The 25,373-nt window shown below is 39.5% G+C and overlaps 3 protein-coding genes across 6 annotated transcripts in view; 1 reads left to right on the forward strand and 2 right to left on the reverse strand.

Moving 5' to 3' along the window:
• The window catches only part of irf4a (interferon regulatory factor 4a), an 8,332-nt gene extending 1,370 nt beyond the window's left edge, over positions 1–6,962 (reverse strand). The window contains exons 1-9 of the mRNA XM_085389753.1: positions 6,824–6,962; positions 5,944–6,150; positions 5,555–5,741; positions 4,681–4,766; positions 4,411–4,582; positions 3,805–3,885; positions 3,047–3,439; positions 1,529–1,641; positions 1–719 (exon numbers count right to left, since the gene is read on the reverse strand). The exon at positions 1–719 is cut by the window's left edge and continues 1,370 nt beyond it. Of these exons, the coding sequence (XP_085245879.1) occupies positions 567–719; positions 1,529–1,641; positions 3,047–3,439; positions 3,805–3,885; positions 4,411–4,582; positions 4,681–4,766; positions 5,555–5,741; positions 5,944–6,141 (1,383 nt within the window). The 5' untranslated portion in view covers positions 6,142–6,150; positions 6,824–6,962 and the 3' untranslated portion in view covers positions 1–566. The remainder of the gene's footprint in view (positions 720–1,528; positions 1,642–3,046; positions 3,440–3,804; positions 3,886–4,410; positions 4,583–4,680; positions 4,767–5,554; positions 5,742–5,943; positions 6,151–6,823) is intronic.
• A 653-nt stretch (positions 6,963–7,615) lies between these two features.
• Positions 7,616–12,560, reverse strand: dusp22b (dual specificity phosphatase 22b). Of its 2 annotated transcripts, XM_085390161.1 has the most exons (7): positions 12,393–12,560; positions 11,929–11,962; positions 11,742–11,824; positions 10,800–10,849; positions 9,265–9,339; positions 8,161–8,332; positions 7,616–8,012 (listed from the first exon to the last, which is right to left on the reverse strand). In XM_085390161.1, the coding sequence occupies exons 1-7, from the start codon at positions 12,411–12,413 to the stop codon at positions 7,872–7,874; spliced, it is 576 nt and encodes a 191-aa protein (XP_085246287.1). In that variant the 5' UTR covers positions 12,414–12,560; the 3' UTR covers positions 7,616–7,871. The 2 variants fall into 2 exon arrangements, with proteins under 2 accessions (XP_085246287.1, XP_085246288.1); XM_085390162.1 differs by lacking the exon at positions 9,265–9,339.
• Positions 12,561–14,938: 2,378 nt separating this feature from the next.
• On the forward strand, positions 14,939–25,093 carry ripk1l (receptor (TNFRSF)-interacting serine-threonine kinase 1, like). 3 transcript variants are annotated; one of them, XM_085389395.1, is made up of 11 exons: positions 14,939–15,201; positions 15,479–15,641; positions 16,758–16,914; positions 17,059–17,196; positions 17,278–17,509; positions 17,611–17,760; positions 18,526–18,602; positions 18,767–18,842; positions 18,998–19,594; positions 19,726–19,875; positions 22,290–25,093. In XM_085389395.1, exons 2-11 carry the CDS (start codon positions 15,481–15,483, stop codon positions 22,586–22,588), a joined length of 2,037 nt encoding a protein of 678 aa, XP_085245521.1. In that variant the 5' UTR covers positions 14,939–15,201; positions 15,479–15,480; the 3' UTR covers positions 22,589–25,093. The 3 variants fall into 3 exon arrangements, with proteins under 3 accessions (XP_085245521.1, XP_085245522.1, XP_085245523.1); XM_085389396.1 differs by having other exon boundaries at positions 19,726–19,791; XM_085389397.1 differs by lacking the exon at positions 16,758–16,914.
• The last annotated feature ends 280 nt before the right edge of the window (positions 25,094–25,373 follow it).

A 25,373-nucleotide genomic window follows, 5' to 3' on the forward strand; every position in this document is an offset into this window, starting at 1 on the left:
CCATATCATGTATTGTAGTCGAGTGTAGAAATACATTGTGCTAAGAAGTAGAGCTGGCTATTGTCTTCAGTGCCACTTAACTGCATAAGACCAAGAATCACATTTTCAGCTGTTACCTGTAAATAACTAACTAAATAACTATTCATTCATGTTGTTTTATCGCTTTAACATATCAGTGTTTGTCTTAGGGGCCATTCTTCCTGTGCACCTGTGCTAGTACTTCCTGTCTCAGTTGCCCTCCGCTCTCCTCATCCCCCTACCCACAAACCGCATCCTTCACACTGTCACAATAATATTTGTTGAAAAAAAAACTCCACAGTCACAGACACAAAGACTACGATGCATAGGTGTGCAAGTGAAAACAGGGTCTTCCCCATCTCTACCCCTAGCTAACGTGACAGTTTCTACCGCTTACTGTACACAGGACTGCAGTCACAAGCGATGATAAAAAGTTGAAGCATTACATTCACAGTCCTGTACATTTGTATGTATGTATGTATGTATGTATGTGTGTGTGTGTGTGTGTGTGTGTGTGTGTGTGTGTGTGTGTGTGTTTTGTATGCATGTCACTCCTGAATATGCTGCAGAGGTCTCTGGGAAGAGGGATAGTCCATTGTAGGAGAGGTGTTTTGTTCCTGGATGTGTTCATAGCTCCGTAGGTAGTGACCATTGTTCTGCTGGTAATAGTACACGAGTTTCCTGGCAAACAAAGGCTCCACCTAAAAGGAGAACATGACGATGTATGAAACATGTATGTTAACGTACCTATACAAGCAAAGACCAAACAACTAAAACAACCAGTGGAAAAAGGAGACTTTATGGCTTTTATTTCTGATTTTTCCCTCCCAAAAATCATGACTATAACCTCTAATTAATATCAAAAATGGCGAAATAATATATCAGTCTTGTTAGCTAACTAGTTCGCTAGCTTGAAAGAAAATTACGTTTTTTCTTTTTTTTTTAAACAAATAATGGGAAATTAGGCCCATTTGTTATAAAACAAAATTAATGACTTAGGAAATTCTTTTTTTAATTATTAATTTTTAAATAGAATATCGCCTTTTCAGCCACCATCCATCCCTCTCTCCAGTAGCCGTTATGAATGTACATCTCTCACATAAAAACATGCTAATCAATCAACAGTAAAATCCATTTTCTGTTATTTTACGAATGACGAATGAAAGCTGCTGACCTTAGTTATACATCTAATGGTATAACTAACATGCAACTTCCAAGAAACAGACCGTTTTCAGTTACAAATAAAATCTAAGAAAGCAAGTGAAATATAGCTTTAAGTTTAGCTCCAGTATCATAAACAGCAGAGGCTCTTGTTTAACTACACTGATTCCAATTAAAGGATGGTATTCAGATCTCTTGTTTTCTGAAAATATGCATTTTCTAATATTAATACAGACTACTTTGATTGATCATTTAAAATCTGTTTTCATCGCCTACAGTTATTGTTCTTTTTGCTTTGTTTTTTGTTTTATTGGGTAAAGTTTTACAGTTTTAAGCGAGTTTTATGTACCTGTGCTGTGATCATCTTCCTAGGGCGTTGTGGGTCAGGATATTCGTCTCCAAAACATAGCACCACCTGGTGTCTTGGTACATGACGGCCATTATGGGCAAAATCTTGAAGTTCTGTTAGAAAAAAGAACAAGGTAAGAAAGTTTAACCAAAAAAAATGAGGTGTAATAAACACAAAACCCAATATGTACTCAGCCATGACATGTTTAGATTTCAGGTTACTAAAAAAGACATTAAAATCCCCTTCTTGCTAACGTGACATTTTCCTTAATCATGATGACTTTTCTGGAAACTACTGATGAGAATGACGCAAAATTTAACGTAAAATGGCACACCAAGCATTATCTTGCAGTGTGGTGGACCACAGGAGGTGGGTGGGGACTCCACATGCTTCGGCCCCCTGCTGAGAATGTGAGTGGCTTCTTAATGCTACCTCAAGACTTAAGAGGGACTTACCCAGACACACCACCTGCAGCTATCTCCACCTTCTTCATTGTCATCTCCATTATCAAAACCATTATCAATATGATCAAAAGCCATCGACATGCTTTAAGTAACTGAAGCTGTTTACCATTACAATGTTAATTATTCAAACCTGTCAAGGAATTTAATGACCGATTGTTTTTTTTCCATACGAGTATCCTCTACGCTAGGACAAAAGAAAAGATGGAGCAGAAGATATATTGGCTTAAATAGACAAAAATGTCTATTGAAAACAAGTGTGTGTGTAATCTGTATGATCTGAATAGCAAATTGAATGGAAACTCGTGAAATCATTTTGTCCTTCAAGAAATATTGTAAAAGCTTGCAATACAATTCAGCATAATGGAATAAAAACACCTCAAATTATGAGTTTTAAATAAGAAAAATAACTAATTCGCAAAAATAACACATTTTACTAATATACTTCGGTATATATTTATAGCTCTTATATTTTAAAGGCAGTCAGTGTGTGCTATACGTTACGTCTAAATTGCCAACAGTTATGGGGAAATTCTACAGTATAAGGCAGGTTTAGTTACTTGTTTCTTTGACGATTCAGATTTTGGATCCGTAATATTGCTTCATTATAGATCAAACTACTAAACTATGGAGAAAGCCAGGATTTTACATGGTAACACTTTTACTTTAACCTTACCTATTTGGCATTTAAAAGCAGCTGTACAGTCCAGATCTGGGCATATGTTTGTTAAATGGATTTGTCAGTGGGCAACCAGTGTATAAGTATAGAAAATGTTTTTTCATCATGAAACTCAAGGTTAACATATTCTGTGCAAATTCTAAAGACTTTTTTTCCTATTTAAAAAAAAAAAAGACATTAATCAGTGAAAAGATTTTCTGACCTAACTAAAATAAAAGCCCTGAAAAGCACTTTCACCATTGTGGTCCACAAACAGAACAGAAAGTTAACATTTACAGTTTCACAAAAGCAGAAATATTGCATTGGACTGCATCACTTTTCTTGGGCGTTTTTGTGTGCTGTAGGTGGAAACACTGTAGCACAGCAGATATCACTTACCAATAAGGAATTGATGGGTGTCAAACAATTTGCATGACTGCTCCTTCTCCAACTTGTTGGGTTTATCCATATATGGAGCCAGAGGTCCTTCCCAATATACTCTGCCTTGGCACAGGCGCTTAGCATACAGCCCATCGGCTGCCATCCACAGAAGCACTCCCTTGTCTAGTATGTTAGGAAGCATCTCAGCACCCTGTCTCTGAGATTCAGGGTATGGGAATGGGAAAAGAATGACTTCTGCCCCACTGTGAAACTTGTCCTCTGGGCATGGAGAAGAAGGAGAGGAAGAGGAGGGAGAGGAGGAAGAAGTGATCCGGCATCCTTGCTGGCTGGTGGTGGTAACTTCCTTTACCAAAGTCTCTCTGTAGAATAGGGACACGTGCAGGCTAAGATCTGATGGAAAGAGAAAAGCATACATCAGGAACATAAAAATTTGAGCCTTACTGTATGATAAAATGTAGGTCTCGAAAATTGCTAAACTTAAATAAAACTTTTATTTTCGCAGTCTTTGCATATAGAGTATTGCTTATTTCCTTCTAACCTTTCCCCAAATATTCTCAACCCTGAGTTTTTGTCTATTTTAAATAGACATGTTTCATGTTCTGAGATTTAAAAAATGGAAATACTAAATGCGTAATGTGTTTGTAGTTTCTTACCTAGCCACACAAATAGATGTAGTGTAGATTAGTGAATATTTAGAAACAAGCATAGGAGTTAGTAAGAGTATCTGTTTAAATGGGCCTGAAACAGTTCTTTACCTGTTATGGCATTGTTATGGTCCACTGCATACATGGGCGGTTGAGACTCTGAAAAGTAGGTGTGGAAGGAGAGCTGAATACCTGCATGAAATTAATGAAATAAAATAAATGCGTGCAATGATTAGAAGGGGAGCATGCAAAAATTTAAAAGGGCAGGAAGAATAATTTTAAACTCTTATTTTTAACAAAGGAAGTATGAAGAATGTATCTCATCTAGCGCACCATAGCATGAGTGTGGAACTGTGGATAATCACTCTTAAAGCCAGGTTTGCCTACAGGTGGTAACATCAAATATATATCATGATTTGTAAGGAAGATACTGCAGCTAAATAGTTGTTTATATGTTATTTAAGATTTGCTTTTGATTAACAGGATATTGACATACTTAAAATATAACGTTCTGACTGAAAGTAAATAAACTCCTACAACTACGACTGGATAAAAGCATTACATTACAAAATAAAAAGACATGATTGGAAGTTCCCTTTATACTTAATCTTTTACATCATTCAGTCTGGAACAGAAATCACTGAAACTTTTGAAAAATGCTAGCCCATTCTGAATGTCATATCTGTAAAGCGTAACATGTATAGGTGAATATTGTACCGTTTTCTGAGTGTGACCCTGGCCAGGCCCGACTGATTGATGATGGATAGTGGCACTGACTATACTGCAGCTCTGGAAGTGGCCCGTGGTGATGTGGAAGAGGCTGTTGTTCTGGAGGTGCGTGGTAATCTCTCCAGTCCCTTCTCTCCTGAGAAACCATAAAACCAGGTACCTGAAAGATCAAACGAGTGGTCACTCAGAAAGTATGTCATTAAACCGAAACATTTCGTTCCCATGTATGTGCTAGGCTCAGCCACAAAATCTGCTGACCTGATTGTGCAGGGATGTATATGGAGGAATATAGCTAAGGTTATTTGCATGTGGTGAGGTCTCCTCCACACTGGTCATCTTCATTCCTGTAAAAAAAAAACCAAAAAAAAACCCAAAAATGATTTCCCAAATAATCAATTTAAAAATAAAGGAGAAATAGTGTGAAAAGAAAGATTCAGAACAACAATGCTTTATTGCACAGAGTTGTAAAAATATGTGAGGTGCAATATGTCACAAACCACACTAATCAAATTTATTTTGGCAGGGCTGAACTGTGAATACGTTTTGCACACTTGTGAAGCTGTGCTATTTTAATTTGAGTGACAGGGTTATTTTCAAAGCTAGTGCAACAGATGATTGAGTTCATCTGAATCTTGTTTATTTGGAGAATAAAGTGTTAGTACAGATAGCAAGAATTGCTCTGGTGTGACAAAAAGCATTGTATGATGGCAGAGACTTAGTTATGCAAGGCTGGAGGTCGTCTGGTTGTGTTATGTGCACCCTGCACTTAGTAACCGAAGCCCTCTAAAGAAAGCACTACGGCCTTTTTGGTACATGCTTTGGCTTCCTTTGTGCTTCCTGCCTCATCACAACTGCAGTGGTGCATATGTATGTAAAAAAAATGCCATAGACTATAAACAATATAAGTTGCTGTGTGAAATGTGTCAGTATTCTGTATGTGCAGGTGAATCAATGCTATGGCTATGGCATGCTTGTAGCCTGTACTACTTGCACAGGAATCCAAATACAACCATTTTACTCCAAGCTACATGTGACATGTCCTACACAGGTTGTTAAAAGTGGTGCTTCATGTAATTCTACACAGCTTTAGAGTATTTTGCATGAACAATATCTAACTATATGTAATACTTACCTTTTTTGGCTCCCTCTGGAATGATTCTGTACACTTTGTACGGCTCAGAGATGTCCAGCTGGCTTCTTTCAACTATTTCATCAAAGTCATTGCTTTTATTAAGGGCACAGCGTAGTCTGGTTTTCCATGTAGGGGGATCTGGTTTATCTACACCTTCCTTATATTTTCCCTTGAACATCGCCCATGCCTGCATTAATCAGTGAAGAGATTTTTCTTTAAACTTCCTCTTTAGTCATGCCAAAGCAAGTCAGGAATTTGGAATGAAATAGCACATGTTTAGTAGCTTACATTTTTCATACTTTTTGCTGCAATAATTCATGCAAAGCGTTCAAAATGCAATTGTCAGATGTTTTAGGTGCACTGTGAGGAGAAAGACGGGATGGTCTGACCTTAAAGAGTGCAGCATCCTCGTCTCTGTTATAGTCTTGTTTTCCTGCATGCTTCCACGGAATCCTAAAGATGCTTTTTTCATCGTTCTCCCAAACCAGGCCAGGATATCTCCCGCTGTCAATCTGATCGATGAGCCACTGTCTCAGTTTGCCATTGCCGCAACTGACTGACAGGCCACTGTCTTCATCCAGGTTCATCTGTGCAAACTGAGATAAAATGAGATCAAACTCAACACATATAAGACCTGTGGGCGCAGTAAACGTTCTAGCTTATTTATTATTTTTGATTCTAAGTTTTAGTCCTCGCCCCAAATCTGATATTATTAATTTGCCGATTCGACCACTTACAACATGTTTGGTTGCAATTTTAAACCGAAAAGTCATCGTTTTTTTAATTAATGAAAGATTTGCCCTGTTAGTGAGCTCAAGCTCGCAGAGAATTTCCTCATGCAGTCACGCCGTTAGTAAAGGACGTGATCTGGCTCAAGTGAGTAAATATAACAATCACGTTTGGCACAATTTCCTTTTTCTGTCAGAGAAGTGTGACTTATATGAGACGCGTGCATAAATTAAAAAGAAAGTGTTATGATTCATCCGCAAGAGTTTAATCCCAGGTTTACAGAGGTGTGTAGCGGGGTTTTTTTTAATGCTGTATTGTTTAGGAGCTATAACTCTAATTTAATGCCAAAATTACACAAACTAGTTCATGTTTTTGCCCGTGTAGTTAAATGCTGACATTTTCACCTGACTGAAACTTGTGGGGTCTCATAAGAATATTAAATATTTACATGTATTTTTTTTTTATAATGAAAGAATATATAGAGAGCGAGACAGAGAGGTTGTGTGAATTTTCTTTATAAAATGCGCTGATCTGGCTTACCTTTGAATATGTCAGGTCCACCGTTGAAATCTGTTTTGAAGCTTTCGGGTTCCAATTCTTCAACGTTATCACATCTTAATTTGTTAAAGGGAGGAGCCTATCGGGCTCTGAGAAGTTCAAGAGGAGATGTTAAGCGCTCGGGCGCTCATTTCTGTGAAACTCGGCGCCCACACAGCGCTGCGGTGGGGAATCCCTTTAGAGACACCCTGAGCAGACACCGGGACGGAATGGAACAATTACCTGTAAGCTACGCTCACAAAAATATTTCCCCACCAATTTATTCTTGCAAAAGTCCGCACGTCCAACCTATTTTCCACAAATAAAACTGCTGATGGAAACGCCTTTAAAGTCTTTCATGTGCTATTTGTTAGCAGAGGTAGATGATGACAGGGTTTAATTAATTATCGTCAAAAGAAAAGCCATGGTTGAATTCAAAAAGCTTCTCATTATAGGAGGGCTTTGTTAGTAATACCGCCATCAAGTGGCTGCCCATGCTCCTCCCCAGCTATCTGAAGTGTGTATAGGAGACTGCTGCATACAAAATCTCATAATGGTAAAACAAAAGTGATGTATTTTAGTTTCTTTTAGTCTCTGCGACACCTGCAAAAAAGACCGATTAAAAGAACTCTATCTTGGTGTTTTTGATGCCACCATGCATGACCTCCCCCCGGAACACAGACAAACAGGAAGACAACCAGGAAACAGAGCTGTAAACTGAGCACAGAGTGTGTCTTATCACCTTCAACATGACAGCCCACTGACCAGAAACCTCACAAAACACTTGAATTCATTACTTTTATTGGACAATATGAAATCATAACAGCACACAGTTCAGAACATTTATAAGTTAAGAAAACAGTACCAGGAACATCAAGTAATCAACACTAAAAATGACTGTGGACTGTACACAATAATGAATAGTCTTTTGCAGTATTTTATGTCCATGATATTTAAAGAATCCTTCCATTTGCGATACAAACACAGACTTCCAGATGGGTCTGTAACTTGTCTTTCCATAATCTTCCAAAGACCTCATCAAAACAGCTCATCAGATACCTCCAGGTGGGGTGTTTGCAAGTTCTTCTATTGCTTCAGCCTTGACTTTGGATGCCTGATCAAGCAAGTCACGTATATCAGCTTCATCATTAAAAGGATTCTCCTTGTATTCCGTCCGTAGCCACTCTCTGAACTATAGGAAGAAAAGGTTAAGTCTGTTAAAAGCAACGTAGGCAATTTTACTACATATAAAACAACAATGATGTCAGTTTGAATTGCAAGGGTATACTTCCTGTCTTTTCATGCTTCATTTTCAATATGCTCGCTTTGTTACCACCAACCTGTTCAGCTTCAGTTTTTTCAAATTCCTGGAGCTGCCGCTGGAAGCCCAGGTTTGGGCCAGCGCACGGCCGGACCACCTTCACCGCAGCCAGGGCTTCCTGCCAGCCCAATCCTGTCACCGTCATTATGTAAGCTACAACCAGCGTGACACTACGGGACACACCAGCCAAACTGTATGAAGAGCGGGATGGAAAACAAACACTACAAGATTTAGCAATTATGAATAAATCATTGTCAGTATTCACCCATGACACATTTACTGTAGATAGCAAATGACTCGTGTTACATTTGTACAAGCAAGCGCAATGTCCTGGTTTGAGCAATTTGTCCTCATTTAGAAAAATGTAGATGAATATTCAGAGTGTGCAGATGTTTATTAATAACACAAGCAAATAAAACTATCATGCAAAGAAGTAGTGGTGGTAATAAGGTGGAATGAAAGTCCAATTCTGACAGTAATCACTGCATTTAACACGGCGCATCTTGTTTAAAAAGGAAGATAAGTTCAGGAAGTCCAGTCCAGCAACTGGAAAAAAAGATTTGTTACCAGGAATATTTATAATTCTGTATTCTGTGCACACAATTTATTGCACAATTATACTGCAAGCAAAGGTAAAGGTGAGATACATAAAATAAATGAATAAGTTTTGGCCTTTGCAATGAACAAGGGACTAAGCATTCATAATTAGAGAAGGCATTGTAAAAGCAGCTCTTAAAAATAGCCACTTGTATTTCTGAGAAGACCCTCTGTCTAGCCAAATATAACTTTACCCTGTGAACACTTGGTCAGCTACCCTAGTACACGAACACAATGCACTCAGACTTGTTACTGTACTCTGTTTTAGGAAGTTCAAGAATAGGTTTTTATCACTTAATCTCTTCTGCAAAGCAGTCACACATGAGTTCATTTGTGCACTTGTTTGTTGTGATCTGGGTTTTTTTTCCAGCTTTAAATTAACTACATTTAAATTTCACCATGTCTGCAACTGTTTGAGACAGACAGAGTGAATCTATGTAGGTCCGTTATTCAAATTTCACCTCTCAAGCTTGAGTGAACCTAAATTCTAGCTTGCAGGTAAAGATACAAGTAATCTAGGTCTCACCAGTGAACTAGGCAGCCTTCTCCTTTTAGGCGGGACTCGTGCATGAAAACAATACTTTGTTTGAAGTACTGAGATCTGTGGGGTACAAAAAAAGGAATGTAAAAATGGCTCCTGACTACCTAAAAACTGCTATGCCAACACAAAATCGCAGACTATATGCTGTTATTTTATCTTTGCCATGTTTTTGTGAAAGGCATGGGAATGTTTTTGTAACTGGCATGTGAAACTATTGCTCATCCTCTCTCCATGAGGATCAGGGTGTGTTCATCTCAAGTAGCTGGTGTCATATTTCATGCAACAGGTCTCGAACAGCAAATGTCATGTTCTCAAAACCTTAGAGGTATGAGACATATGGGGGTGCTAAAGATGGCAGGTGCACATGTGTGCATATTTGTAGCATATCACATGTACAGCTCTGTGAAAAGATTTCCTCCCTTCCTGAGTTCCTTTGTGTGTTTTTGTCATACTTATGTGTTTCAGATTTTTTGAATTTCACTCCACATCCAGCCTGGATTACTGCCAGACATGTTAAATTTGTTACATCTGGTGTAAAACTAACAAAAGCATCTCATAAAAAGAATATCATAGCAACAGTCAAACATGATGGTGGTAGTGTGATGGTCTGGGACTGCTTTGCTGCTTCAGGACCTGAACGACAAGTCATAATTGACAGAAACATGAATTCTGCTCTCCACCAAAAAGTCATGAAGGAGAATGACTTTTTGGGTGTCAGTTCTTGAAGTTTAAGCACGTTTGAGTTATGCACACACCAGCAAGTCCACCTCTGAAGGGGTCAAAATGAAGGGTTTGGAGTGGCCTAGTGAAATCAGACTGAGATGCTTTGGTATGACCTTAAACAGGCCTTTCATGCTGGAAAACCCGCCAATGTGGATGAATTAAAACAATTCTGCAAAGATGAGTGGGCCAACATTTCTCCACAGTGATGCTAAAGGGTGGCAACACCAGTGATTAGTTTTAGGGGCAGTTATTTTTTCAATAGGGCGAGGTGGGTTTGGATAACTTTTTCCCTTAATAAATGAAACTATCATTTATAAAAATAAGAAATCAGGAAGAGGGCAAACACTTTTTCACAGCACTGAACATGTCTAGGTGTGTTTGTATACCTCTGCTAGCTAGCCAGCATACCATTTGCCAATAATCGTGCTATAATTCAAGGACTTAGCTGCAAGACATTGGTCATTGCTTTTAGTGTGAATATAATTAAAGACTATTGTAACACAAGCACCACCCTTGGCCATCTTCTCTAGTTTCACATAGAAATAACTGCGTGTATTTGAACGTCACACATACCTACCAAAATAAGAGCCAAGAGCTCAGTCCATTTGTGTTACTGTGCTCTTGTCAGAAAATAAATGTTTAGCTTGGGAAAGCATATCATTTACACTTTATCTTGGAGAAAATGAACCTTAGACACCCACACAAAGAAGCCTCAAATGGATGTAGTACGCTCTCACTCTGCCTCAGCTTTTCATTGTTCTGTGCCGCGCTGCTGTGCTGCACAATTTGGTACTTACAGGTTTTGTGTGGGAAGGTCAGCTGCTGAAATGCAGAGATAGGTCATCTCCTGGTGGACAGAGTATACTAGTCAAATGTCACGTTCTCCTAAATATTTAACACAGATCAGCTAACAGAATGAAGAATATAATAAATGTCACCAACACACCAACACAATCAGTGATTCACGATGTGTGTTGCTTATGGTGAGGGCAGGCTGTGTAACTAAAGCTGATTAGCCACTATACTAAAAACGCCAGCCTAATTGTTCTGTTGTCCCATTAAATTAGCTCTGAGCTGTCAGGTCATGGACCTGGGAACTCTTTGATGTCCTGCGGCAACCTCAGCTGTTCCAACTTATCCCGCTGATGCTTGATGGGATCTTGGAAGTTCAGAAACCATGACAAGACCAACCTCGGGCTCTCTGTTGCATTTCTCTCTTTGTAAATAGTTTGTGCTCTCTATCCCTGCTGTTCAGGAGGTACCATTGGCAGGGTGGGGGGTGTCTTTACATGTTAAAGCGTCAAAATCAATAATCCAGAAAAAAAAGAATAACGAAGAGAGACCGCATAGTCCGAGCTGGTTGAGACAAGAACAACCGCCTACTCTGAAACCCACGCAGGCACACAACTCAGCACACTGACAAACCAACTGCTGTTGACTGGCATTTTACATGATACTCTAAAGAATCACATGAGTAAAAGAAAGTCCCCTGTGTATGTTTTACTCGCACGGAAATGAGAGCTGTTTGCTCAAGGAAAAGAGCTACTGATACACAGTGGTTCCTGAACAACCTGACAGACCGGGTCAACTGTGGAGGGTGTCTGACTGCTCTCAGCCAATCAATCTGCTCAGCTTGTTTGCTGGATGACTCTATTTAAAAATTTATTAGAAATTCAATATGTGTACCTCTATGATACACCTGGGTGCTGAGACATTATAAGGCAAAGGGAGCTTCTCACCTGGAGGATAGGAGCTGCACTGTCATGAATCGACAGGATGTGTGTAATGTTGTTTCTGGCTAAGTGTTCTCTGTCCCTTGCATCTGACAGAAACGCATAACAGCACAGTCGAACAGCGTTATTATATCTGCACACATATAAGAAGTCAATTTAAAAATAATAATAATAAAGAGAAAATGAGACACACCTTTGAAATTTCCCAGGTATAAATCAGGAAGGACCTATAAGGAAAAAGAATACCGATTGCTATATCAAAAACCAATGATTGATACTGAGGTGGTGCAAACTGATTAAAGACCAGTCAGCTACAAAGATAAATGAAACCCTAAAATATGAAGTTATAATTACAAATTGTGTCATTTGATGGTCTGAATAGATAAATATTCAGGCACTAAATGATAATAACTAAAACAACAACAACAACAAAAACAATAACTATGCCAAAAATAATTCTAGTTTGATCACTGAACTGTGCTGTGATTAAGTATTCTAACAGCGATGCTACATTTTCTAATATTGCAAAGTTAACGAGGAACCAAACTTTTTATTCTATGAAACGTCCAAAAATGACCAGCACCTATCTTTAAAACACTGAGCACCGCTCACACAATAATTCCAACCTGAGGAGCACGGAAGAGAGGAAAATCGTACCTTGTTGATGCCATTACCCATGCTGAAAGACCCGCCTCACAGGAGAAGAGTTGGAACAAATGTCACACGCTGCAGCCTCGGCGCTGGAAAACGCGTATCCGGCGTCTCGATGCCTTCCCAAACCCGCTGAAGGGGAGCAAACGCAGTAGGTCTGCGTCCGAGCGAGCCGAGCACTGCTGCCCGAGGTTCCCGAGGTGGATGCTGGGAGCTGTAGTTTCCTAACGCAAAGGGCGTTGCAGACCTGTAGTAGATGTGTGTGGAGGAGTTAAACAGCCCCACATAAAAATATAATTATCGAAATCAACGAAAAGCTCAGTAATTTAATCAATATTGATCATTTTGCATGTAAAGATAGATAGATAGATAGATAGATAGATAGATAGATAGATAGATAGATAGATAGATAGATAGATAGATAGATAGATAGATAGATAGATAGATAGATAGATAGATAGATAGATAGATAGAGCCAGGACAGACAGGAATGGATCTTCTCACCTTCAACCAAAACCTCACAAAATACTTGTCTTTATTTCCTTTGATGTCATTATAACAACACAGTGCAATAACACTGAAGATCGCGGTTTCTAACAAAGCAAAACACAAAGTATCCACAGGTTGTTTGTTCTGTTCCATACAGACGACCCAGTTTGGATGCCATCACCACCACCAGCAGAATGATGGCACCTGTGGAAAGGCTTTTAAGCAGGACAAACAGGAAACAGAATCTGCAAGCTGAGTATAGAATGTGACTTATCACCCTCAACCAAGAGAACCTTGACTTTATTCCTTTTATCTAACAGGTTGAAGTAACTAAAATAAATTGAAAACACAGCGAAAACCACTGTTTGCAACAAAGTGAATTATAAAATATTTACTGATTTATTTATTTAAAAAATCAGTAAATATTACTGATTTCCCCTACAGACCAGCCAGTGTGGATGCCCTCTCCACCAACAACACAACTTTTATTGTGACACCTTTGAAAAGGCTCTTCCAGAAATCGCGCTTATCCAAATGATTTTTCAAACAACATATGAAGGCACGTTTGGTTAGAAAAAAACTTTAATCTATGCTGCAGACACAATCAACTAGATGCATTCTGGCAGTTAACCAGTCTGAACAGAAATAGAGTGTGACTGCTGAAGGAGGCACTGAGAAACCAACGACAGGCTCGGGACTCTACAGTGCTGCTATTACAGAGAAATGATGGCATATGTCAGATCTCTACTGATAATTACTGTGATAAAGACATCAACAGGAAGTGCTGCTACCCACTGCCCAACATTGACAGCACATTTACACCGCAGACACCAGTTCACTTAACTTCCTGGTAATGTGTTGTTTTGCTATGTGGGGCAGCTTGTGACTGCCAGCCTCTACTCTACAGCTTGAATGGGAGGAAAGCATCTGCGACAGAGATGTGATGCACTTACTACACAGAGTAATGCGAGCTGGTTATCAGTCCACCCATCCGGTTTATGCATGAGGGTATGTATACTTTTCCCCTAGTTTTATTGCTTTTAAGAGCTCTGCACACTGGTGAATGTACTCTAATAGTAATCAATCAATCTAAAATGTTACTTGGATTCACAAGAAAACTGGGCAGGAGACAACATCAGATATTTTTATCACTTCTTGTAGTTTTGCCATAAAGTAAGTTGAGTTTATAGAGAGAGTCAACACACTATTGGACCTAAACTCATTTGTAAACTGCCAAAACTGAATGAGAACGCTGCCCGATACTGTGCCACTAAACAAGGTCATCTATGTGAATCTCCAAGCAGTCATAAGTAGGTGGAATTTAAGCTTGAATTCAGTCATTTCACTCACCAGTTTGTTTTTGTCTTTTAATTGTTGGTAAGAGCACTCCATTTCTCCTCAAGTGTCAATTACCACCAATAAATGTAATTAACAGAAAAAAGTTGAAGAAAAAAACTTGCAAGGCAATAAAATGGAGACAATATGAGCCAGGTAAATATGATACTGCTTTGATGTGGCTTTGGTGTGCAAAAGGAGGAATTTATAGTGTGGGCGTTCACAGATAGGCTGCCCAAAATGTAGGCCTACTTGTAGTACATCGCCCACATTGTCAGTGGCTACAATTCAGGTGGTTTCCCGCTCTAGTTTCGCATAAATATTCAATTTATCAATGAACTTGTTTTTTTTTTTCGGTCAGTGCTTCATTTTAATTACTCCATCATATTAACTTGTCTTTTGGGGTTTTTTGTTATTATTAAAAAAATAAAATAAAACGTCAAAGTCCTCATCTTAACTTAGCTTAGCTTACACCTTAATTTTTTAATTCGATGAGAACGTTGTTTTTCCCTCCTATGACAACTGCCGTTTAGATCCAGCTAGAGCGATTCATCAGTGTCACCATCATGAAATATGAACAGGCCTCTCCTTCAAAGAGTTTCACCACTAGGTGGCACCAACGTGACACTCAACGATTTACAGCGATCGGCAAAAATTGCAGTGTTGCCCCCCCCCCCCCCCCCCCCCCCCCCCAAAAAAAAAAAAAGAAAAAGAAAGAGAAAAAACAATGTGAACACAACAGATAAGACAAGACAAACGCACACAAAGATTAATAATCTTATCCCGTATTTCTGCTTTGTGTTAAAGGCATCTCCGACAGTACATAGTTGAATCTACTAGCACCCCTGGATTGTTTCTGTCATCGATTTATAAGCCTGCTTGTAGTTTTTTTTCTTTTTATCTTGCGCTTTTCACTTTTGAAGTAGGTCGTCGAGGAAATCCCGGAAATAGAAATAAACTGCTTTACTTGGACCTTTCCAGCACATTTTCGGTAACTGTTTTGTTTGATACTGGAAGTGAATGGATGTGTTCCCCCTACAGTTTTGTTTCCCGAGTAATTCATTTAGTTATGGAAGTAAGTCAGTTAAAGATGCCGACACTTTGGGATAGCCTGTGTTGTTAGCTGACCTCTGTCACAGTGTTGTGATTGTTACGGATGTTGATTAGCCGATTCACTAATTAAACTGTGTCCTGTGCGCTTTGTCACGGCTTTGTTTGAGCTGTAGGTTTTTTGTTTTTTCCGATGTGACACTGTGAATTCTTCCCAGGGATGGCCACCGCGCCGGAGTCCTCACTTCACATGAGGTCGACGGATCTCATTATAAAAGAACCCCTGGATTACGGAGGTTTTGGAGAAGTTTACTTATGTTATCATGTGACGCTGGGCCAGGTGGTGTTAAAGACTATGTACACTGGACGTCTGCGCAACGAGTAAGTTGTTGTAGTTGTTGTAATATGTTACTGCATGTGCTACCCAAGGGTATTCCCCTTCGTCCAACGATAACTTGAATCATGTGTCCTGCGAAGTTTTCCACGCAACCAAGCGAGACACTTTTAGAGCGTGCAGAAAGTATAATAACACAGATGAATACACACGTATGTAAATGAATGTACTCGTTATTACGGTTGTCTATACCAAGGTAGTGTGCTGTGAAAAGGGACACTACCTTGGACACTACCACTTCCCTTTTGAACAAGGAAATGGAGACAGGTTGATTCAGCTCAATGCCGAAGAAGTCCAAAATCAGTTTTTATATCCGGATATACACGAATTTAAAGAAAACTCGTTCCTATAAAGGGTAAAGTTTTAAAGTTAGGGATAATACTCAGTCTAGCACTAAGAACACAGACTAAATTAGCTACTAGATCCAAGGCCATAAGATTTCTTGTGAGACATGCCTGGACTGTACAAAAACAAAACGGTTCTTTCCCATGAATTAATTATTCTATTAATTATTGACTATTTAGTTTTTTTTTAAATTGTGAAGAATATCTGTTCACTTTTTATTTTTTGAGACAAAATTTCAAATGTAGTGCGTTGTCCCCATAACAGTCTGCATGTAAATAAATACAAAATGAATTTATAATTGTATTTATGTATTTATAAATACAAAATATTAACAGTGATTATAAAAATTGTTGCTTATATTTTTACTTGTCAGCTTATTGTTTGTATCTCAGATGCGCTGTGAGGCACGTGCCAATCCAAAGTCTTGCCTCAGTACTTTCAATCAGCTCCACCAAATACCAAAAAAATGTTTAACATAATTTAAAAAAATGTTGTCTTTATCTTAATCCCTATCAGTATAAGATGATAAATGTATTTCTGTAGCACTAGAAACAGAATCACTGCTCTGGCTTGTCTGTATGATTATAAATGGTAACAGAAACACAGAATTAAAGACTATATTTCTTACTTATCTGTTACTGCACACCCACACATGCTTAGATATCAGAATTGGGTTATTGAAGTCGGTAAGAATATGCTCGCATTGTCAGTTTTCCTATGCAAAAGCTTTCTCTTATTACATTTAACAAACTTTCCAGGGAGAGTAAAAAATCGCTACTGGAGGAGGGAAAGATCATGGCGAGCCTGAACCATGAGCGAGTGGTCAAGTTGCTGGGTGTGATTATGGAGGATCGAGATTGCTCTCTTGTCATGGAACTCATCCCCAGAGGCAACCTTCTGGACATGCTGGAGACCGTTAGTAGGCTTAAATCAATAAATACCTGTAACAAACACAGCTTTTGTGGTTTTCATCGATAGCGTGTCGCCTTAAAGAGTTCCACTTTTGTCAGTTTATCATGAACTGGAGCATTATTACACTATAATCTCTGTGTTCTTCAGGTCAGTGTGCCGATATCTATCAAGGGAAGAATCATTCTAGAGATTTTGGAGGGAATGATGTACCTCACAGAAAAGAGTATCATACACAAGGACATCAAGCCAGAAAACATCTTAGTGGACAAGGATTTTCACATCAAGGTACATTACACTCTCTGGGTCATGACACATGTAGGATTCTGTCTGCTGGCATTCACAGTCATGGTGAAGGATTTCTTGCAGATTGCAGATCTTGGTCTGGCCACCTGCCAGACGTGGAGTAAACTCACCAAGGAGGAATCTCGCAGGAAGAGCCGTATGGGGCGATCGACTGGTGTGAGAGGAGCTGGCACACTGAGCTACATGGCCCCGGAGCACCTGGAGAGTATTCATAATCCCTCCACTGAGAAGTCTGACGTGTACAGTTTTGCCATCGTGGTGTGGGTCATTCTCACAGGGGAAGAGCCATATGCAAGTGAGCTGTGATATCATGACATGCCAAAGTTTGCCAAAGATTACCAGATGTAGCATATCCACTGCATACAGCATTTAAAGAAAGCATCTTTTTATGCCCAGATGCCAGGAGTGAAGACCAAATCAGCCAGTGTGTTCGTAACGGTGACCGACCGGCAGAGGATCTTATTCCAGAAGACACACCTTCTGAAATAATTCAGCTCATGAAAAGATGCTGGGATCGCAATCCTGAGGAACGGCCGACTTTTAAAGGTTTCCTTTTTGTATTTGTGAATTATAAGCAAAATAGCACTCATTGATGAAACCACGTACACTCATTAGGTACATTTCCCAGAAATTTTGGTCCATATCAACACGATAGGATCACACAGTTGCTGCAGATTTGTCAGCAGCACATCCAAGATGCAAATCTCCTGTTCCACCACATCCAACAAATGCTCTGTCTGACTGAGATCTGGCAGTTTGAGTGCAGTGAACTCAGTCTGTGGTCTTATGCTGCTCTAACACATCTGCCACAAGACTCGACTTGTTGCGCATTCAGATAAGATGCTCTTCTGTAATGAGTGGTTATGTGAATTAATCTTGCTGTTGAGTAATTGTTGCCTTCCTGTCAGCTCAAAGCAGTCTGTCCATTGTCCTCTGAGGTCTAGTATCAATAGTATACAATACAATAACAATATTTTCTCTTTGTTTAGATCATGTTCATATGTAAATCTTAGAGTTGGTCGTGTATGAAAATTCCCGTAGATCAGCAGTTTCTGGAATAAACAGACCAGCCACTTTGGCACCAACAAACACACTAGATTTAAAGTCACTTAAATCATCCTCAGTTTGAACTTCAGGTCATTTTGACCATGTCTACACATCTAAATGCATCGAGTTGCTTGTTGGTGTTCACGAGCAGTCGAACAGATGTATCTAATAAAATGGCCAGTGAGTGTATAAAGTGAATGCAACACTTTTGTTTGTTGAGTTTTGTTGAGTCAGTTTTCTTTCCTCTTATTTAATGTCTCGCAGAGGCCTACAACATCTTCCATCCTTTCTACATGGAAAACCTTGAACCGCTTGTAGAGGAAGATTTACTTCACCTGAAGGTTGAATAAATATTTTCTATATGTGATCTTTTTTTTAAAATAATCACAGACATTAAGCAGTATTTTAATAAAAACAAACATTATATATATAGTGTAACATATCTTCCTAATGACAGTGTTATTAAAATTTTAGTTTTTTAAAATTTATTTATTTATTATTGCAGAATTCATACGAAGGCCCAGATGATCTTGTTGAGAAGATGAAGTCTTTATCAGTGAGCCCTGAAAGTTTTTCAGGAGGTGAGTGTGCTCCGTAAACCCGGTCGTCAGAAAAAAAACGCATTGTATATTTTCTGATCCCCTCCTTTGCATTCTGTGCTACATTTAATGCTGTTTAGAAATCCTGAAAACCTTTGAGCAGCTTTATTGTTTTACTGTCTCTCCTCAACTTGTAGATTGCCCCGCTCCGTTGATAAGTTCAGACAGAAGTGTGTCCGTGCCAGTTGAAGCCAGTATCGAGGATCTGCACGGCAACCAATATGAACAATGTCCAGGGCATCTTCAGACAGATGCTAAGGCAAGTAACAGCCCTTCAGAGTTGCAGGAGAAGCTGGATCGGGAGCTTCAGTACCACAAACACGGCAGTTATAACTGTGAGAACCACTCCGATGCTGGCAACTCCTTCCATACCGCAAATCCTTTCCTGCGAAGCAACGTCAGCATTTCGGATCACTCTGCACGGCAACCAGAACAAGAAAAATCTTCTGTACTCTCCTGGACAAAAGCTGAGCCGTTGCGGCCCGCAAACCAGGAAGAGCCTTGGTATCGTCCCTCTGCAGGTGCCTTTGAGACCTCTTCCACACCTACTCCATTCCCCTTACCTATATCTTCGAGCACACCCTCTCTGTCAGCGTTTAACCAGCAACATCCCCACTCCCACTTCGACCGGCAGCAGTCCTGGCCAACTTACCCAGTGTCTGATACGTCTGCCCCTGACCTCACCTCTGGACATCTTTTGACCACTTCAAAGAGTTGCCAGATGCACGATCAGGGTACTATTAAAACATAAGTGTTTGAAGAAATTCTGAATCTAATCCCTGAGGGGTGTCTCCAGCTTTTTGTGTTATCTCCTTGTTTTTGGATCAGTTGTGTTTACGTGTGTTTGTTTTTGTTTTCTGACCAGGACCCCTTTACATTCAGAATGCCAGCGGGATTCAGATTGGAAGCAACAACACAATGAGCATCAGAGGTTATGACCCCTCTCTTAGCTTGTCATCTGTATCTGCTAACAGCTCAACTAACTCTCCCATCAAAGAAGGCATTCAGAAATATGGTAAAACATAACATTTCTGTCTGTTTATGAACTTTTCATGCCTGAAGATCACAAATGCACTTTTAATTTACTAGAGCTGTAGTTGAACACGTTGTTGTGATTTTTATTTTTATTGGCTCATCTTTCCAAACCCCGGAGATAGTTTGGTCACATATAGGGATGGGTACCGGTGTCCGGTGCCATCTGACATAAACGGTAGTAACCAGACCGAAAAGCAGCGCACATTTCGGTGCTTTATTTCGGTGCTTTTTTTTCCTGAGCTGTGATACACTTTAGATTCTAGCCAATCATTTTACGTTTCCGAGGATAGTAGGCGGGGCCAGGTACGTACGTTCTGTTAGAGCAGAGCTACAGATTAAAAATGTCCAAGGCGAAGCGGTCAAAAGTCTGGCTGTACTTCATAGCAAAATATGCAAACTCAGCAGCCTGCAACAAGTACTTTAAGCTGATACTGTGATACTGTCAAAGGAGGTAACACCTCAAATCCGATGAAACACCTGGCGACGCATAGCGTTTTTTTTAAAAGCCCAGAAATGCGCCGTATTTGATAGCTTGCTGCGAGACCTCACACCGAGCACATCTACTGCGGGTGGGTTGCCTGTTATGCAACATCCCCCAAAAACACGAAGAGGAGAGTCCTGGCCCCTAGCCCTGCCAGTGTAGCAGAAATGATGACGGATGACGGATGATGGTGGCAGCAGCAGCAGTTCTTCTCTGCGTGAGTAGCTAATTTACGTTGAGTAGGCTAACCACGTTATTACATTAATGCAGGTAAGGTGAACTAGCAAACATCATCATAGCTACATGCGGCTGTCTTCTTGTTTGATGGCAGATACTCCCTTCACCCTGGCCAAAAAGGCTAAAATGACCAAAGAAAAAGTGGAAAACAGTTAAACATGAGAGGTTTAGGACAAAGTTTGTGTTTTTTCCATTGTTTAAGCACTGCTTCCAGCCAAGAGTGATACCATATATGCCCCATAGCTGCAGAAAAGGCTAACATTGTTATCTTTTTACAAAAAACAGCTGAACATGAGAGGTTTTTGGACCAATTTTGTGTTCTCCATTCTTTAAGCACCGGTTTGAGCACCGTTTGAGCACCGGCACCGTTTCAAAAGTACCGATTTGGCACCGGTATCGGATAAAACCTAAACGATACCCATCCCTAGTCACATATGACCATTAGAAACCCATAAGCTTTAATTTGCCCTTCTAAGTTTTTCTGTGAGCAATGAAATATTTTTGCATATAGTGTTACAGTGTTGTGCAAAAGTCTTCAACCACTCTTCATTTCTTCATGGTTTGCTAGAAAAAAATGGTAAATAGGTGCAGAAATTTATTGAAACGTGCAAACATCAAAGGAAATCCAGTATATAAGGCAATAATAGAGTTTGTACAAGGTCAGTATTTGGTATTACCATCTTTATTCTTCTGACTGAGCTCTTTCAGTAGTCTTGAGGAGTAGTTCTCCAGGGTTCTCGAAGTACATTCAAAGCTCTTCTTTGGATGTTTGCTGCCTTTTCTTCTGTTCTCAAGATGATCCCACACCTCCTCAATCCATGACAGTGTTTTTCTATCCAGGTAGGCCTATACTGCAGTAATGCATTGTCATGCTGAAAATTCAGGCTGTTGCAAATTAAGCTGTTGCTTTCCAGATGGTATTGAATGGCAGATCAAAATCTGAATTAAAACTTTAACATTTGAATTCATCACTCCATATGAGTGTTGTCACTGGTTTCCAGTAAGTTCTTGTGTAATTTGGAATACCTCAGCCTCGTCTCCTGGTTTCCCTTCATTGAGAATGGCTCTAATATATCTCTATCTCTAATATATCTTAAATTAAACTAACCTTAATGCCAAGATATGCCAACGTTTTAGAGAATAGGTCTTTAGGAAACATCTTTTTGTGCAAAAATACTGTTTGTTGGCATTTTTCATCAATTCGACTGGAGAAAATGTGAACAAATGATGTGTTTTTGGAACAGACTGCTAGTAACAAAGAACCTAGAAATACAATTTGAAATAAGCTTTGTGGAGACACAGCACTGGTTCATTTAAAGAAAAAAGATTCCTCTGACAACGGTCAGGTACAAGGAATGCAATGAAAATCTGTGAAAAAAGCAGCCAGTGTCCAAAGAAAAACTTTGAAAGACTGTCAGAAAGCCTGGAGAACTATTGATCAAGACCACTTTTTAAAAATGACTCCTGGCTCCTTGGAAGCAAGATACAAATAAAAGAGTGGTGGCTCAAGACTTTTGCACAGTACTGTATTCACCAAAACGCATTTTGTGTTTCCTTGAGTTCTAACAAACATATTGCATTTCCTTCCTCATAAAACTTTACTTTCTTTCGCTGGATGCAGCATATTCTGTTGCTGCTGGCACCTCTGTAATATATTTATCTTGTGTTTCCGTTAGAGGACCATGCTGTGATGGAGGAGCACCTGGACGTGCTGAGAGAAAACATTGGGACCAAGTGGAAGCGCTGTGCGCGGCGTTTGGGTCTGACCAATGTGGATATAGAGACCATAGAGCATGATTGCTATCGTGATGGCCTGCCAGAAATGGTGCACCAGATGCTGGAGCGCTGGAAAATGAAGGAGGGCTGTATTGGGTGTACAGTTGGGAAGCTTTGCCGAGCTCTAGACGGAAACATAAAGGTAGATGTCATCCAGAAAATACTAGACATCTGCAATTCGTCTTCCTCACTGGGATAAACCTTACAGCAACTGACGTGTCTCATGTTCTCTGATTGATTTATCATCTACGGTGGCCGCAATTATAAACTCTGCTCATGGCTCTGAGCCTGAAGGATCATTTTAGTAGAGGTGGACACACTGAAAACTTATCACCTCATCTGAAATACATTTCTCTGCTTTTCAAAAATGATAAACATAGAGCTTAATGTCAGTTTTCTGTGAGCAAAGAAAACTGTCATTAAGTTTTCTTTAAACTTTCTTAGGAAATAGTCTTTGACAAGTTACTAAACACTGTTTCGATGAAATTGAATGCCTTTGTGATATAGCTTCGCCTGCTAAGAAGATATTAACATGAAATTGTGGATTTTTGTATTGCTCTATATGGTGACAAGTCTCTAAATATTCATTTCAGGCTAAGGTTTAAATTTGAATATGAACTGTTTCGAGGTTGTTGGGTTTTGGTTGGTATGAAGAAGCCAGTGGGTTTGTGCACATTAACAGAATAATGAATTCATGTACAGGGACTGTCAAATGGTGTGTGGCACACGTTTATTCCAGTCCAACACAAACATAATGACTACAATCACAGAACAGGTAAGGCCAATGAGCCTGTGACAAGCTGAAAACATCATCAGCAAAACGTCATAAGGAACAATGAAATACAAATGAAAACGTTTGCTGTCACGAGTAAGCCAAACTGCTACCATTAATCTGATGACGGTAAAGCAAAAGTACGCGTGAGTTGGTGATTCAATTCTTTTAATGTTAATGAAGTGATTCATTCAAACATAATAAGCATTTTGGATTGAAACGTTACTTTCTCTCCGTCAGAATTATAGCGTCTTGCCAAAGACAGAGAGTGTGTGTGTGTGTGTATAGTTAGAGACAGTATTGAGGGTCTGCATGTCAAATGTCTTTTCTTCATCTTCATGCAAACTACATTTCAGCATTACAAAAGAACTCCATGTATGAAAAAACCCTCCTTTTTTTCAAACTTTGAATGATTTTTTTAGTCTAGCAGAGTCTTCATCATATTCATTACAGCTGTTATCCTCTGACAAATATGTTTATGAAGTTAGTTACTGATAACTAGTCCCGAGCGGTCACTATATCATATGTTTTAAAACAGCAACAGGCTTTAATTTCTAAGTGTGTCGTTCTCCAGTGCAGTACTGTGCAATATTCTTGAGCCACTCTTCATATTGTGCGTGAAAAGATTTGTCCTGAGCTGTAGCTCTCCAGGCTTTCTGAAAGTCTTATTATGTGTTTCTTTTGCCATGGGCTGTTTTTCACTCATTTTCAGTTCAGTCATTGTAGCCGACCACTTTCAGAGGAATGTTTTTCTTGTTTTTTAAGTCACCTGACTCTACAGAATGAATAATTCAAGCAAAAGAAATGCACCTAACACAAGGGACGAGCAAGTGTTGTGTCTACACATAACAGACACCCTAGGAAAGAAACTATTTTTAGTTGTATCTTTAGGCACGTGCTTTTTTTTACTTGCAACAAAAACAAATTCTTGTTTTTCACATTTTAGCTGGGTCTGTGAAAAAGACCAAAGATAAAGCAGTTAGACAGGCATAAAATAGCTTTTTGCACCAACAAGGGGATTTCCAAAGAGCAGTTAGCTGAAAACTTACATCTCAGTATGATGTGGCGTCTGTCCTTAAAAAAATATGAGCAAACTAAATAAATGGAGGACAAACACTGTGGCACGCCTAAAAAATATGCATTTACACCAGATGAATGGGGAGAAAAGGCTGAGGTATGACACAAGAAACACAAGAACTGGGTTGAAAATCAGTGGGTAACCAAATTTAAAATTTGTGGCTCAAATCAATATGTACCAAGTGAGATGTTTACAGATGTTTACAGCAATCTATCTCAGTCATGGTTTTAAGATCATTAGAATTGTATAAACTCTGTTTTTGCCTCCTATACTGTATTTCCATGTTTGCACGTTTCAGTAAATCGCTCTACACTGTTCTCTTGTTTCTAGCAAAATGTAAAGAATTGACAGGTGGCTTGAGACTTTTGCACAATACTTTATGTCACCGAAAAACACATTTTCCTTCCAAGTAAATATTGTGTAAATGGCCTGTATTTGTATAGTGCTTTACTAGTCCCTAAGGACCCCAAAGCGCTTTACACATCCAGTCATCCACCCATTCACACACTGGTGATGGCAAGCTACACTGTAGCCACAGCCACCCTGGGGCGCACTGACAGAGGCAAGGCTGCCGGACATTAGCGCCACTGGGCCCTCTGACCACCACCAGTAGGCAACGGGTGAAGTGTCTTGCCCAAGGACACAACGACCGAGACTGTCGGAGCCGGGGCTCAAACCAGCAACCTTCTGATTACAAGACGAACTGCCAACTCTTGAGCCACGATCGCCCCCAGTGTGTGTTTATTTTTCCGTCATACCCAATATCAATGCCAGTTATATGGCAAACTGCCAGGATACATGGTGAGATGTGAGACACAGGTCATTTTTTTAACAATAAAAAATTGTGAGACAAATCATTGGAGCTGAGTGATCTCTGAGTGAACTGAGCAATCCAGACTATAAAAAGCCAAAAGAAATTCAAACTCGTGTTTTGATGGACTTTTTAATGAATTACCGACATGGTGCTAGTGTACTTTTGCAAATCAGAATTTTTTTCTATGGGGAGTTTATTAGATAAAGAACATCAGTCCTTGAAGTTGATGGTTTAGTGATAACGCTCTGAGCTACAAAGGCACATATACATACTTATATTACATACAAATGCAGATTTAGTTTCAGATTTGATGATGTTTA

Source organism: Rhamphochromis longiceps, linkage group LG18 (genome assembly GCF_057381845.1).
Source record: "Rhamphochromis longiceps isolate RC_006_pf linkage group LG18, R_longiceps_female_GT1.1, whole genome shotgun sequence".
NCBI lineage: Eukaryota > Metazoa > Chordata > Actinopteri > Cichliformes > Cichlidae > Rhamphochromis > Rhamphochromis longiceps.